The sequence below is a fragment of the Puma concolor genome, chromosome D1 (genome assembly GCF_028749965.1).
Source record: "Puma concolor isolate L17-30 chromosome D1, mPumCon1.1.hap2, whole genome shotgun sequence".
Lineage (NCBI taxonomy): Eukaryota > Metazoa > Chordata > Mammalia > Carnivora > Felidae > Puma > Puma concolor.
In genome coordinates this window covers 632,770-647,015 of record NC_141676.1, presented here as the reverse complement: position 1 = coordinate 647,015, position 14,246 = coordinate 632,770, and the positions used below count along the sequence as shown (strand labels likewise).

Sequence of the window (14,246 nt, the reverse complement as noted above, 5' to 3'; positions counted from 1 at the left end):
CATAAGTTTTGAAATTTGAGCTAAGGGAAGCCGGCCTCGAGCCCAAGAACCTGCAAAACAGACCCACGAAATTCTGAGGCACCCAGAGCCCCGCCCACTCAGGAGCTCACACCAGGGAGTCACATTCTGCGTTAGCGTGAAACAGCGCTTCCTACGTCGCACTGGAACCCTCCCCTGTGATCTGACTCTATTTTTTAGAAGCCAAGGAAATGTTATTCAGCCCCACAAAGACAGCCTTCCCAATAACTCCACAACTACAAAATCCTGACACACACTGTTGCCGAAACAACAGAGTGAAAGTCATTTTAAGAGGAGAGAGAAGTAATGCTAAGTATCCGGCACGAGAAAACACTCACCACCAGGACATTTCAACGTGTCATAAGAGAAACAGAGAGAGTCCCCGGCTTCAGAGGAGCCAGAAGGGAAACAAGGGGATGCACAGGTATTTCCTCGAAGCAATAACCACCAACCTTGGCAGACAAATTCAACCTGGATCAAAGACTTCCTCCCCTCGCCCAGCACGGGGGATCGTCCCTCCCTTTGCCCTCCGTCACACGCTCCCTAAATCAGTTTCTAAAGAGTATATATTATGCAAAAGAAAATTCGCAAGAAGAGCATTCTTTTTCAAAAAGTCATCATTTTTTAAATGTCCAGTCAAGACTAAAACGAACCTTAAATTTTTTTCAAGGACTTTAAAAGTTAAAAAGCAGACCGACAAATTCTGGTTCTGCTCCTTATTATTACTCAGGAAAATCAAGTACCACCTTTACGTTTCATTTCCTACACAGATGCATAACCTGAACTTAGCGTTTCACGTTCAGTTCTCCACATCCAATTTATGACTCACAACAAACAGAATTTTATGAACTAAATGTTTTGAACTCTAGTCATGTTAAAATATAATTCAAAGGGGTGCCCAATTTCAACGAAGTTAACGGAAATGGAGAGGACAGAGTTTCGTGGCCAACACAATGAGCCGAGCACTGACACTCATTCTGCCAGTTTATCACTGCACCCGCAGCAAAACTGCATGCTTTCACCAAGAACGCGGGAAATGCGTTTTTGCCAAATAGCTAATTACACGTCTCCACTTGTTCCCCTTCATTTGAGTGAGTGCCTGGAGGGAGTAAATAAAACGCCCGCAAGCACGATGGAAGTGTCTCCCTTCACCTGCACGGGTCCCGCCCCCCGCCACCTCCGGCTTGGAGGAATAAATGACAATTTCCTGCCCATTGGCAACGTGACTGGTCTCACAAGAGTAAAGACCCATCGCTCTCTTTCATTGCAGTCTTGGTTGTTTTTGTTTTGTTTTGTTTTGTTTTTTTGAGACAGAGAAAGCACGAGCTGGAGAGGGGCAGAGAGAGAGGAAGACAGGAACCAAAGTGGGCTCCCCGCTGACAGCAGAGAGCCCGGTGTGGGACTCACACCCACGAGCCATGAGGTCATGATCTGAGCCAAAGTCGGACGCTCAGCCGACTGAGCCGCCCAGGCGCTCCTCAGTCTTGGTTATTTTGCAGCCAATGAGGAGTCTGTCAACATTTTCAGCAGTGCTTCCTATTCTCAACACTGTTCTCGTGTTGACACGTCAATGGTAATGCATAAAAACATGCATTAACTGGGGCGCCTGGGTGGCTCAGTTGGTTCAGTGGCCAACTTTAGCTCAGGTCATGATCTCACCGTTCCTGGGTTCAAGGCTCACATCGGGCTCTGTGCTGGCAGCTCAGAGCTTGGAGCCTGCTTCAGATTCCGTGTCTCCCTCTCTCTCTGCCCCTCCCCTGCTTGCTGTCTCTCTCTCTCTCTCCCTCTCTCAAAAAAAAAATAAACATTAAAAAATACTTTTTTTTTTTTTTTTAAATTTTTTTTTTTTCCAACGTTTTTATTTATTTTTGGGACAGAGAGAGACAGAGCATGAACGGGGGAGGGGCAGAGAGAGAGGGAGACACAGAATCGGAAACAGGCTCCAGGCTCCGAGCCATCAGCTCAGAGCCCGATGCGGGGCTCGAACTCACGGGCCGCGAGATCGTGACCCGGCTGAAGTCGGACGCTTAACCGACTGCGCCACCCAGGCGCCCCTAAAAAATACTTTTTAAAAGACATGCATTAACTTAGACATGCCTGTCCAATGACACATCACACGTGTAAAAGTAAACAAAAGTTCCAAAATAACCAAATAACAAATAACTATTATTTTCCCAATTTCAGCAGGGCTTTTGTTTTCTTTAAACCCATCACTTGAATGTGTTATCAGTCAATGCAACAGCTGGGACAGACCTCAAGGGGATTGTACGGAGTGAGAAAAGCCAATCAACAGGTCACATACTACACAACTCCATTCGCATTACGCCCCTGAGATGCTATGCAGACAGAACAGACTAGCAGTCGGGAGTGGGTACGCTGGCTAAAGGGGTAAGGCGAGGGGGCTTTGTGATGATGGAACAGCTCTGTGTCTTGATGAAGGTGGGAGTGACACGTAGCTACCTGTGACAAAAGCACAAAGACCTACACACACACACACACACACACACACCAGTGTAGGTAAAACCGATAGAATGTGACTACGCCCTGTGGAATGTACCAATGTCAGTTTCCTGGTGTTGAAATTGTACTGTCATGTCAGAAATCCCCCTTTGAAGAGGTGGGGTGAAGGGTGCCGGGACCTCCCTGTCCACTTCTTTGCAACTTCCTGCAAATCTATTTTTATTTCAAAATAAAGATTTATTTAAAATTTGGGACTAAGTAAAAGGATGAGAATTTTTCTTTGAATTTGTCCATGTTTTATTCATGTTTTGAGAGAGAGCGTGAGGGGGCGAGGGGCAGAGAGGCCCTGAGCCGTCAACACAGAGCCCCATGTGGGGCTCAAAACTCAAGAGCCACAATCATGACGTGAGCCGAGGTCAGATGCTTAACTGACTGAGCCACGTAAGCGCCCCTCAAATTTTTCAACACCAACTTAAAAACAGAGAGAAAGAAACAACTCCTAACTCCCACACCCTGAAGTCACACTAGCCAAATTCAGTGGCCCTGGGCTGAAGTTCATCAAAAAGAATCCAGTTAATTTTATGAGGCACTGAATTAGTTTGCTACCTGAGCCACAAAAGCTACAGGCTTGAGGAACACAGCATGACAAGAGCACCTTTTCAAATCCCGGAGGGTATTCGCTGTGGCTGTGCTAAGCGACGTTCCCAGCCAGCCGCCTGAAGCCCATAACTTACATAAGGTGCAGACAGATGCAGAGCTCGCTCCCGAACGTCTTAAAGGGAGGGGTTTAAGACTCTAGCTCGGAAAGGCAAAGGGAGCTGCAATTTTAGAACTGAGACAGACCTCAGTGGTGCTCCTGCTCAAACCAACCCCTCTGTCAGCTGTGACACCTAACTCAGCGGCCACGGGCTGTGGGTCACGGCACAGGGGAGAGGCGGGCTGAGTCCAGACCCTGGCTGCCAGCTCAGTGCCCTCTCTCCTCAGAGCCTGGCTGCAGCCATCACAGCTCACAAGAGACCAGTAAGCACAGGAGATCAGAGGTGGGTGGGGAGAAGGGGAAGCAGGGACCCCTCTCCCTCCCCACCGGCGTAAGCCCAGACCAGTCCCCAGACCAGTCCCGCCAGAGCCAGAGTCAGCCCTCGGTCAGTCTCCAGGCACCAGCCCGCACGTGTTGCCCGTGTTTACGTTAGCTCCCTGCCGTTCCAGGCACATCTTGGCCCTCTGCCTGCAGGGCCCTTCAGAGAAAATCGGTGCAAGGATCATCGTCTAGCAAAGTCCTCTCTGGCTCACCGTCTACTTGTTTCCTCGGCACATGCCTCATGCCAGGCACCGTGCAAGCAGAGGAGGAGCGTGACGCGACAGACGCGGTCCCCGCCGTGCGGGGCCACGATCGCCGACACTGCTCTGAAGGAGCACGGCACCACGGCTGACGGAAGAAAGGGCAGGGGCACAGCGAGGCTGGGAAGGGGTTTCTGAGGAGGGGGCCGCACTAAACGGAGAGCTGGCCCCAGAAGGACCAGGCTCCCCTCCCCCTCATATAAGACTTCGGGGGAGAGGCTGTCTTACTCTTTGGTCCACGCCGGCGGCCCTCCGGCAGAGAAAACTCCCCCACGGGGCAACGTCTGGACGTGGCCTTGGGCATCACAACGGAGGCATCTGGTCGCAGAGAGGCCAGGGACGCTGCTGTCCGCCACCAACGGACGCTTCTGCACCAGAGACGGTGGGCCCAGGTGTCAACGGCGCGGCGGAGGGCAAAGTCCGGTCTCCAGTCAGTCAACGAGCAGCGAGCACCCGCTGGCTGAGTCCTCAGTCCGCGGCAGGCGCCTCCTTGCAGCCAAGCGCAGACCTGGCAGGGTCACAGGTCTGGCACGCGGGTGACGGCTGGCCGAGAAAACGGGTTTCAGCCCCGAGGTCTTTCTTGCCCAATGCGAGTTTCTACCAAAATGGAAGGGCTGACATCACGCCCAACTTACGGCTGCTAAGCCTTCGGCCAAGGGTCCCCTGCAGCAGTAGTGCACATGCACCTGGCTTTACAAGACGCGCCCGGATTAAGAGTGCCGCCGTCCTGAAGTCACAGCAAAAGCAAAGGAACAGACAAACACGCTGCCTACTTGTGAAGGCACCAATCCGAGAGTGCGATACCACCCCGACTTCCCGCAGAGTAAGCGGAGGGCCAGAAGATCCAGACTTCCACGGTCTGGGGACACCGGGGCCCCCGGTGCAAGGAGGTGAGGGGTTCAACACAACAGCATTTACCATCAAAATGTGCACTGAACCCAAGGCAATAAAAATCAGTCAACTATCTGGTGGGTACCGAAAACAATAAAACGCACCAGCAGGAAACCGGGTTTGTGTTTATTTTTTTTTAAGCGAGTAAAGGAGACGTCCTCTGAATGCCAAGAGCTCCTCTGCCGACCACAGCCAAATTCACTGCAGGACCCACGGGGCACCCAGCAGCCTCCCCGCCTGTTTCACCTTGCCGCGTGATTTTTTCCGCTCCGGGGAGGGCACGCGGGTCCCGGAACGGAGACGGCAGCCAGAGCAGTTTCCCTGCAGCCAGCCCACCCTCTAGGGCCCCAGTGTCTGCATTCCCCCGGGGAATGAGTCATTTTAATCAGGGCGCAGTAAGCCGCCACAGCCCGCGCAGAGTCGCTTCCCAGGGTTCGCTCTTCCCACTCCCTGAGCGAAAGTCCACGCTGTTTTGGAAAACGCTGGGTTAAATGCTCCATTACTAGAAAGACGGAGCAGATTGCTCGACATGACATCATGCTGGGGGGGGGGGGGGGTCTTCGCCGGAACCGGGCCGACGATACCACAGCCCCCTACGGGGTCGGCGAACACCACCCTGCACCCCGCACCCCTGCCCCCACTGCTCCCCGACCCGCGGCCCCCGCACTCCAGTCGGAGCCCCCGATCCCGCCTACCAGAGGCCTGCTGCGCCCTCCTCACCCTCCCTCTAGGTCCGCACCCGGGACCCTCGCACCCCCAGCCTACGCCCCCTGCCCCCTGCCATCTGGGTCTGCACCCAGACCAACCCCGCCTGCGTCCCCAGACCCCCACCCCGCCTCGCGCCCCCTGCCCCCTGCCTTCTGGGTCGGCACCCAGCCTCCCGCCCCACCCCAGGGGGGCGCCCCCGGACCCCCGCCCTCCAGGTCCTCACCCGGGACCCCGCCCCGCGCCCCCTGCCCCTGCACCCAGACCCCTGGCCCGCACCCCCGCACCTCGAGCCTGCGCCCGCGGACTCCCACCCAGCGCTCCGGGCCTGCGACCCCGGACCTCCGCCCCGCCCCGCGCCGCCCCCCCCCCCCGCCCCATCGCTGCCTTCTGGGTCCGCACCCAGACTCCCACCCCGCACTCCCGTCCCCCGGGTCCGCACGCGGACCCCGCCCCGCGCCCCGCACCCGGACCCCCGCCCCGCACCCCCGCACCCCACAGGCCGGTCCCGCGCCGCGGCCACTCACAGTTGCGAATGTCGGAGATGAAGACCGCCAAGCCCCGCATCCCGTCCCCCTTCGACACGGCCGGCATCTTCGGGCCCCGGGGAGCGGCCTGGGCTGGCGCGCCCGGAGGACGAGCGGGGAGCGGGAAGCGGGTCGCCGCCGCCTCTGGAGCCGCCTCAGCCGGAGCCGCCTCAGGCTCCGAGCGCCGCTTTCAGGGCCGCCGCCGCGCGCGCGCGCACGCACTCACGCTCGCAGCTGCGGGCACGCACACGCTCGCTCGCGCGGCGGCAGGCGGCGCGGGGACGAGCACGTCGAGGGCGGGCGCGTAAAGGCAGGAGCGGGGGCGCCCCCTGCAGGCGGGCCGACGCGCCGTGCCGCGACAGGATCATCTCCCCCACGGCTTTGACCTGGCCCGGGTTCTGGGGTACTTGCTGCCCACGTCGGGGGCTGGTCTGCGTCTAGAGCCCTAAGGGCCTGCTGCACATCACCCGACAGTCCTTTCTTAACAAAGAGGGCCACTGAGGCCTGCAGAGAAAGGACGGCCCACCCCCACCCCGAGACAGCACCCGGTGACCGCAGGGCCCAGTCTAGACTTTGATCCCTCGACGCCCAGCCAGGACCCTTTGCCGATCTGCCACCACCCACCTCTGCACCCCGAGGTGAAGGCAGAGGGCCGCCCCGTGGGTCAACCTCCCGCATTGCTACACCCAAGGAGTGTGTTTGGAGAGCAGGTGGCCCTGCCGAGCTGGCCTTCATGAAGCCACATGGCTTTGAAAAGGAAGCTTCCTCCTTATGGGGCAGGTGGGGGGCGGGAGGGGGGGAGCAGTATCTGGGCCCTGAACCTGATCCTGGCCCAGACCCACAAAAGAGACCTCTGCCCCACCCTGGCTCACTTCCTCAGTTCCCAGTGAGAGGTCAGGCCCAGCTGGACCCTGACCAGGAGGAGGAAGGGGCGGGGAGTGACCAGGAGGAGGAAGGGGCGGGGCCCCTCCCACAGACCAGACACCCCACCCAAGCTCTGGGCCTGCAAGACCCCCTGGGGGAAACCGGAACCCTGGCGGCTGGAATCTTTGTAAGAGAGCTATTTCACCACCTTCCAAGACCTTCCAAAGAGCTGGGCCAGCAGAGGGCTTCCTGGAGGAGGGGAGATCCCCAGGGCCCACATCCCCATGCCACGAGATACCCCTCCCATGGCCAAGCCAGGGGACTCTGACAAGCAGACCCTGACCCACCCCCAGCAGCCACTCATAGAACAAGACAATGCCCAGAGGCTGCGGGGACCCACGTGGGGAATGGACAGAGTGCCAGCTCAGGCCGAGGTGGTGGGCTTCTCTGAAGAGGGGCTTGGAGTAGGACAGACATCCTATCTCCTTTCAGTGCTGCTGCTGGGCTTCCCAGGCCTCCTGGGATTCCCAAAAGTATGTGTGTGTTTGGGGCGGGGGTCCCAGAGCATGGTGAGGCACACAGGTGGCCATGAGAAAGACCCCACACTGCCTGCCTCTCGGCTCCTGCAAGCCCTCAGGTCATTTATTAGAATCAGGCCTGAGTCCACCTGGCCCTCCCTAACCAGGTTATGCCCAGCGAGGGGCAGGCTGCCTTTACTTGTAAGAAGTGCTTGGAAACAGTTTCATTTCTTAAGTTCTGTGACTTGGACACCTGTCACATTTTAGCTACTTGTGGTCTCAACTCTGTTTCCAAGGGCAAGGGTGGAGCTGAGAGTCTCTTTCCAGCACCCCCGGCCACTGAGAGGCAAGGGCCCCCGCAGACACAAGCCCAACACTGGCATCGTGAAGGAGGAAACAAAGGCTGGGGAGCCCAGAGCCTGCAGCATGGCCGCAGTGCCCAGGGGCATCCGGCACCATTCGCTGGCTGTCCTGGCTCAGGCCTCCTGTCAGGTTGACAAGAATTGCTTCCCACAGTCTCTGGAGTGGGTTGCAGACAATGACCCTTCCAGATAACCGGGGTCGGTGGCCTGGTCCAGATGTGGCTAGAGGCCTGCGCACCCATGTGGGTCCAGGGACAGAGGTGTGGCAACCCTTGGTACCTGGTCGCGCCAGGCATGCGGTCACCAGGAGTGACACGCTCGGGGAAGGCCATGCTCTGGGAACCGAGCGTGTCCCCTGCCTTGGATGGCGTGCTGAGCTTGAGGGGTTCGAGAACTCGGTGGTGGGCGGTGTTTTGAATGAAACGGACCACCTAGGGAAGGGGAGCAAGGAGCTCCAACTCCTGACAGGAGGCCACCCGTGTCCGTGGACCCTGTTTTTTGCAGCCATCAAACTGAGCCCAGAGCCACACAGCTGGATTTGGGTTATTGCAAAATAACCACAGAAGTTGACTCTACTGCCTCCCCAGATGTCTCATGGAAAAGCTGGAGCACTAGTGTGGCACGGGCAGGGTCCAGAGAACCAGGATGGGGTCACAGAAAGTCACACCCCGGTGGGAAAGGCTTAGCCAGCAAGAGAACACAAGAAGCTGAGTTTATGCCGGCAGAGCTCTTCGGAGTGTGTGCAGGATGAAACCTGAGCGAGCACACCTGTCCCACGGGGCACCCCCCCATCTGGGGCAGCAGGGGCAGCTCGAGCAGCCGGCAGCTTGGAAGTGGACTCGGGTGGCCTATGCTAAACTAGGGTCGAGATGCCAGAAATTTCTGAATATAATGCAGAGAAGGGAACTCAGAGATTTCTTTTCCCCCACTTCTAGGAGCTGGAAGTCCCAGGTGGGCAGGGCTGGTTCCTACTGAGGCTGTGGCTGAGGATCTGGCCCAGGCTTCTCTCCGCTGGCAGATGGCTGTCTGCTCCCAGCATCAGCTCATGCTGCCTCCCCTCTGTGATCGTCTCCCTGCCCAAATTTCCCCTTTTCACGAGGACACCAGTCACACCGGATAGGGGATCTGCCCTACCCAGTATGAACTCAATTAATTACATCTGCAGTGACCCAAATAAGGCCACAGTCTTTTTTTTTAATGTTGATTTATTTATTTTGAGAGAGTGGGGGAGGGGCAGAGAGGGAGAGAGAGAGAGAGAGAGAGAGAGAGAGAGTCTCCCAAGGAGGCTCCAGGCAGAGCTGGACACGGGGCTCGATCTCAGTTTGTGAGCCGAAATCAAAAGTCCAACGCTGAACCGAGTGAGCCCCCCAGGCGCCCCAATAATGCCACATTCTGAGGGACTCCAACATGTGAACTTTTAGGGGACATGATCCTTCCCATAACAGAGCATGATGTGAGCACATAGGGGCAGGATTTTGAGTCAGTGTCCCCTTTTCCATCCTGATTACTTGGAACATGGTTTTGCTGGCTGGAACTCTGTCTCAGATGGCGATGATCCCTGCCCCCCCCCCCCACCCTCCACTGTACCAGCCCTCAAACCTCCTGTGTTCACGCCCCTGCCACCATGACTGGGGGCTCTGTTACTCCCCAGCTGGATCCTAATTAACACCTATTCCCATGCCTGAGAGTTCTGTGTCATTGAGTCCCCAGGGCTGTACGGGCATGTCATGCTGCCCCCCCCCCCCGTCCCCATCTTGTCCGGCCGGCCGCTTGTCTTTAAGACCACCTCACATCCACCCCCCGGGGGAGCTCACGAACGTTGTCAATCATCAGTAAATGGCCACAGGAGCGATGCAGCTGGTGACAGCAGCCAGGGGAGGGGTGAAGGAGGCAGCCAGGAAAATGCAGCTGTCCCCACAGGATGCTGCCAGAGCAGACACCCCGTTCACTCCCAGAGTAGGGATCCATACCCTCCAGTTTCCCTAAGTGGCCTGTCGAAAACTACACCCTTTGACTTCAAAGGCCAGACCAACCGTGCCAACAGCCAGCCGGCTGTCCAGCACTGCGTGGCGTTGGGTGTTTTGTGGCAAGGCATCCATCCCAGGCCAGTGTCCACCCAGCCGTGATAGCTGACGGAATATATGTCACTTTCAAGAGCGGCCTAGGAAAAACAGCGTTAGGAAAGAAAACACGCCTACAGACACCGGTTCGGGCCTTTCCACACCACCGCGTTGCCTCAGTGTCCTGGGGCAGCCGTGACAAATGACCCCAAACAAGAGAAACTGATCCTCTTGCAGTCCTAGAGGCCAGAATTCCAAGATCAAGGTGTCAGCAGAGGGTTCCCCTGGAGCCTCCGAGGGAGACTGTCTTTACCTTTCTTCCAGTCGCTGAAGGCCGCCGGCACCCTTGGCCTGAGGCTGCGTAACCCCAATCTCTGCCTGTGTCATCGAGAAGGGGTCTCCTCCCCTGTATCTGTGTGTCTCAAATCTTCCTCTTTTCTCTTACAAAGATCCCTGTCACTGGATTTGGGGCTCGCCCTAAATCCAAGATGATCTCATCCTGAGATCCTTAATCACATCTGCAGAGACCCTATTTCCAAATAAGGTCACCTTCCCAGGCACTGGGGTTTGGGACAGGGGTCACCTTCTGGGGTCCACCATTTGCCCTGGTACAACACTAAGAAATTCTGCCCCGTTGGCCTCGTCACACACAAACTGCCCCTCCATTTGGCATCGGGGTATTTTAAGGTTGGTCGTGGGACGATGAGAAGCATAAAACCTGGCACTGATGCCACAAAGCGCACAGCCTTCTGCAGGGCCACCCACCCATCACAGGCACCTGCCTTAGAACCTGACACCTGCCTGACCTCTGAGTGGATACCAATACACCAGACAGCCCATGATACCCAGGTCACAGCCATCACCCTGGCCAAAGCCAGGGTGGCAGGGTCTCACATGGGAGACACGGACAAAAAACCTGCTGTGCTGGCTCTGGAGCTAAATCTGAAAGCTTCCACTGCACGTGAGTGTGCCCCACTCCTTCCTTCTTGCTCTGGACTTTGCTTATCCCAGCACCCAGGGAGGATGTCCCCATCCATGAGCAGAGGGAGGGCTCGGCAGCAGGATATCCTGGTGTGTGTCCCTCTTCCTGGGCTTCCGGCCTCAAAACTGGAATGTTTTGAGGTTCAGGAGTGATAGTGCGCGGACTGATAGTGGCCTGGGCCCTGCCCTCAGGGCAACCCCTGGCTTAGGCCTTCCCCATTAAAACAGGACAAGTCACGGGTTGTCACTGCTGGGAAGAGCCTTGCCTTGTGCTGACTCGGCAAATGAGGAGAGGCCCGGGGCTACTTGTGAGATGAGGGCACCCACCCTCACCCCACCCCACCCCAGGAACACACAAGCCTAGCCCCCAGCAGCCCAACAGCTGCCAGGCACATCCAACAGCCAGGTGCAAGTGCTCTTGGGATGTATGACGAGCTCCCCATGGTTACTTAGGGTTACTTTTTTTTCTTTTTTTAAGTAATCTCTATGCCCAACCTGGGGCTTGAACTCATGACCCTGAGATAGAGTCACATGCTCTGCCAACTGAGCCAGCCAAGTGCCTCACTTAGGGACACTTTTGAAGCCGTCCCAGAGAGGCAGCCTCAGGTTAGGGACCCCCAGCTTGCCAAGTGCATCTGGGTGGGGAGCTCTGGCTCTGAGTGCGTCCCCAGAGCTTGGGGGCGAGGGGGTTCAGTGGGCAACAGGAAGGCCTGTCTCTGCAGACCCCATTGCTGCATGTCGGCATGTGTCTGCCCTCCTCTGTCCCCCAGTGCAAACAAGTAGGGGACAAGGAGGAGGACAGTGTGACGATGGGCCAGACCTGGGCTTGAAACTCAGAGCTAGAACCTCTGCCTGGGTACCCCACACCCAGCCCTGGTGGTGTGGGCTGCCTCACAGGCAAGATGGCCAGAATTTGGGGCTGAGGACTGGGTTTAGGGACCGGGCAAGGGGGTTATATGCTCAGATTTACATCAAATTAAAATAATTAGGATTTGACTTATTGAAGCTATAAATTCAAAACTTTAGTTTTTGGGGTTTTTTAAATTTATTTTTTTAGTACACATCCAAGTTAGGTAGCATCTAGTGCAACAGTGATTTCAGGAGTAGATTCCTTAGTGCCCTTGACCCATTTAGCCCATCCCCGCTCCCAGCACCCCTCCAGTAACCCTCTGTTTGTTCTCCACGTTTAAGAGTCTCTTATGTTTTGTCCCCCTCCCTTTGTTTCCCTTCCCTTATGTTCATCTGTTCTGTGTCTTCAAGTCCTCATATGAGTGAAGTCATATGATACTTGTCTTTCTCTGACTAATTTCGCTTAGCATAATACCCTCCAGTTCCATCCACATAGTTGCAAATGACAAGATTTCATTCTTTTTGCTTGCCGAGTAATACTCCATTGTGTATATATACCACATCTTCTTTATCTATTCATCCATCAGTTGATGGACATTTGGGCTCTTTCCATACTTTGGCTATTGTTGATCAAAACTTAAGTTTTTAACCTGTTAAGTTCAATTTCACAAACCCTGTCATTTCCTTTATAAGCCTAGAAGATTTATAGTCATTTTTCAGGGGTCTGTCAAAATGTTTGGACTCCTCTACAAACCCAGTGAAGTAAGCATTTCTAATATTAAATGTATTATTATTTTTTTTTAATGTGTATTTATTTTGAGAGAGAGAGCAGGGGAGGGGCAAGAGAGAGAGGGAGACACAATCTGAAGCAGGCTCCAGGCTCTGAGCTGTCAGCACAGAGCCCGATGCGGGGCTGGAACCCACGAACCGTGAGATCACGACCTGAGCATAAGTCGAATGTTTAACCGACTAAGCCACCCAGGCGCCCCACATTTCTAACATTTTAAACTGAATTTATACATTCAGTATCTTTTAATTCCTTTTAAAGTGCTGTAGCTTGTCTGAATTGACAACACAATCTTGGGTGTGCCAAGAACTCATACACCCAATAGATTAAAATTTTGAACGTGGTGAACCCCAAGTTGTCTCAATGGTTCAGAAACTTGAAATACCAACTGTGTTGAGGTTTAACTTACCATGCAAGAATGAACACTTTAGTTCTGATTCTCTTAAAACGTTCTATGTGTCATTCTAAATCTTACTGTGGCTGAAAGATGTGTACCCACTTAAAGAAGTCAGTTTTCAACCCAGGTTCTAGGGCCCCCAGAACCTTGCCCGGTGGGGGCTCTGCCGAAGGGGCTGGCGCTGTCCCTCCTTCCTGCATGCTCTTGGGTGTAGGGCAATGCTGGCTGAGAGGGAGCCCTGAGCGAACTTTGTAGTACTTGGGCTCCGAAGACCTCTGAACTCTATAGGAGCTCAGGCAGCCACTGTGTGATGACTATAGGCCTTTCTCACTACACCCGTGACCCTGCTGGGGGTCTCAGCATTCCTGGGACTGAACAACCACCCGTGCATCTCCAGCAGAGCTTACTGGGGTCCTCTCCACAGCTTTGCCTGACTTGGGGTCACTACGCCAAAGGTCAGGCCTCAGGGCTGAGCTGGGTGCCAGGAACAGAGCTGCCCAGCAGCAGCTGGCACATGCCTCAGCACACAGAGCAGTTCCCAAGCCCTTCTGGGAAGACTGGAGTTGGGGGGGGGGGGCGGTCAGCTGGCAGGAAATATGGGGAAGAGAAAGAAGGAAACATGACTAGGAAGAAAGAGAACAAAGTTCAGTTCGGGAAGAAACCTCCTAAGCAGCAGAAATGGGGAAACAAGCCAGGCAGTGCGTCCTGGGGCTGGTGCAGAGCCAGGGTGGGGAAGGCTGTGTGGTTTTCTGCAGGAAACTGCTGGGAACAGCTAGGGATGGGGGGGGGGGGGGGGGGGAGGGGGGGCGTCTGTAAGCTTGTATCAAGTGTAAAATGCCTTGTGATGAAAACTGCTGGCCACGTTGCGGCCCCGGGCTGAGACGGAGGGGTTCTGTTTGCCTCTGGGGCCGGGCGGGGGTGGGGGGCTCCAGCCTGTGAGAACTGTAAGGTGGTGCCACAGATCCTGGAGGCAGGACAGAGAGCGCTGGGTGTTGGCTTTGCGGGCTTTTCGATATCCAGGGGCCATCCAGAGGCCTAGGGCACCACCGGCCCACGGACGCGGCCTGAGACAGGGGACTGGGCCGAGCTCACTCAGGGACATGTGGGGGATGTCGGGGACGGACAGGCTGGAGGGCGGCCACCAGTGGGGAAGGAGGGGCGCCGGGTCAGGCGATTCCCGACGGTCCTTGCGTGGCCGCCTCGCGGCATCGCCGGGGTGCCGCCCTCCCCAGAAGCGCCAGCCTCGGTCCCTCCCCCTGCCCCCTCACTGCCCCGGCCCCTACCCCGACCCCTGTCCCCGCCACGGCTCCTGCCCCGGCCCGGGCCCCATCCCCTACCTCGACGCCCTGCTTTGGCCGCTACCCGGGCCCCGGCCCTACTCCTGCCCTCGGCCCCGGCCCTTACCCCCACCCCGCCCCCTGCCCCGAACGCGGGTCCCGGGTCCCCGGCCCCAGCAGCCGCCCGGAACCCAGTCCCCTACCTTGACCCC

At 56.3% G+C, this 14,246-nt stretch overlaps 1 protein-coding gene across 2 annotated transcripts in view; it reads right to left on the bottom strand.

The window, feature by feature from the left end:
• Positions 1-6,150, bottom strand: part of AP2A2 (adaptor related protein complex 2 subunit alpha 2) — an 89,367-nt gene extending 83,217 nt beyond the window's left edge. For both annotated transcript variants that reach the window (XM_086676546.1, XM_086676547.1), the window contains exon 1: positions 5,940-6,150. In XM_086676546.1, coding sequence (XP_086532672.1) covers positions 5,940-6,006 — 67 coding nt within the window. In that variant the 5' untranslated portion in view covers positions 6,007-6,150. The remainder of the gene's footprint in view (positions 1-5,939) is intronic.
• Between the last annotated feature and the right edge of the window lie 8,096 nt (positions 6,151-14,246).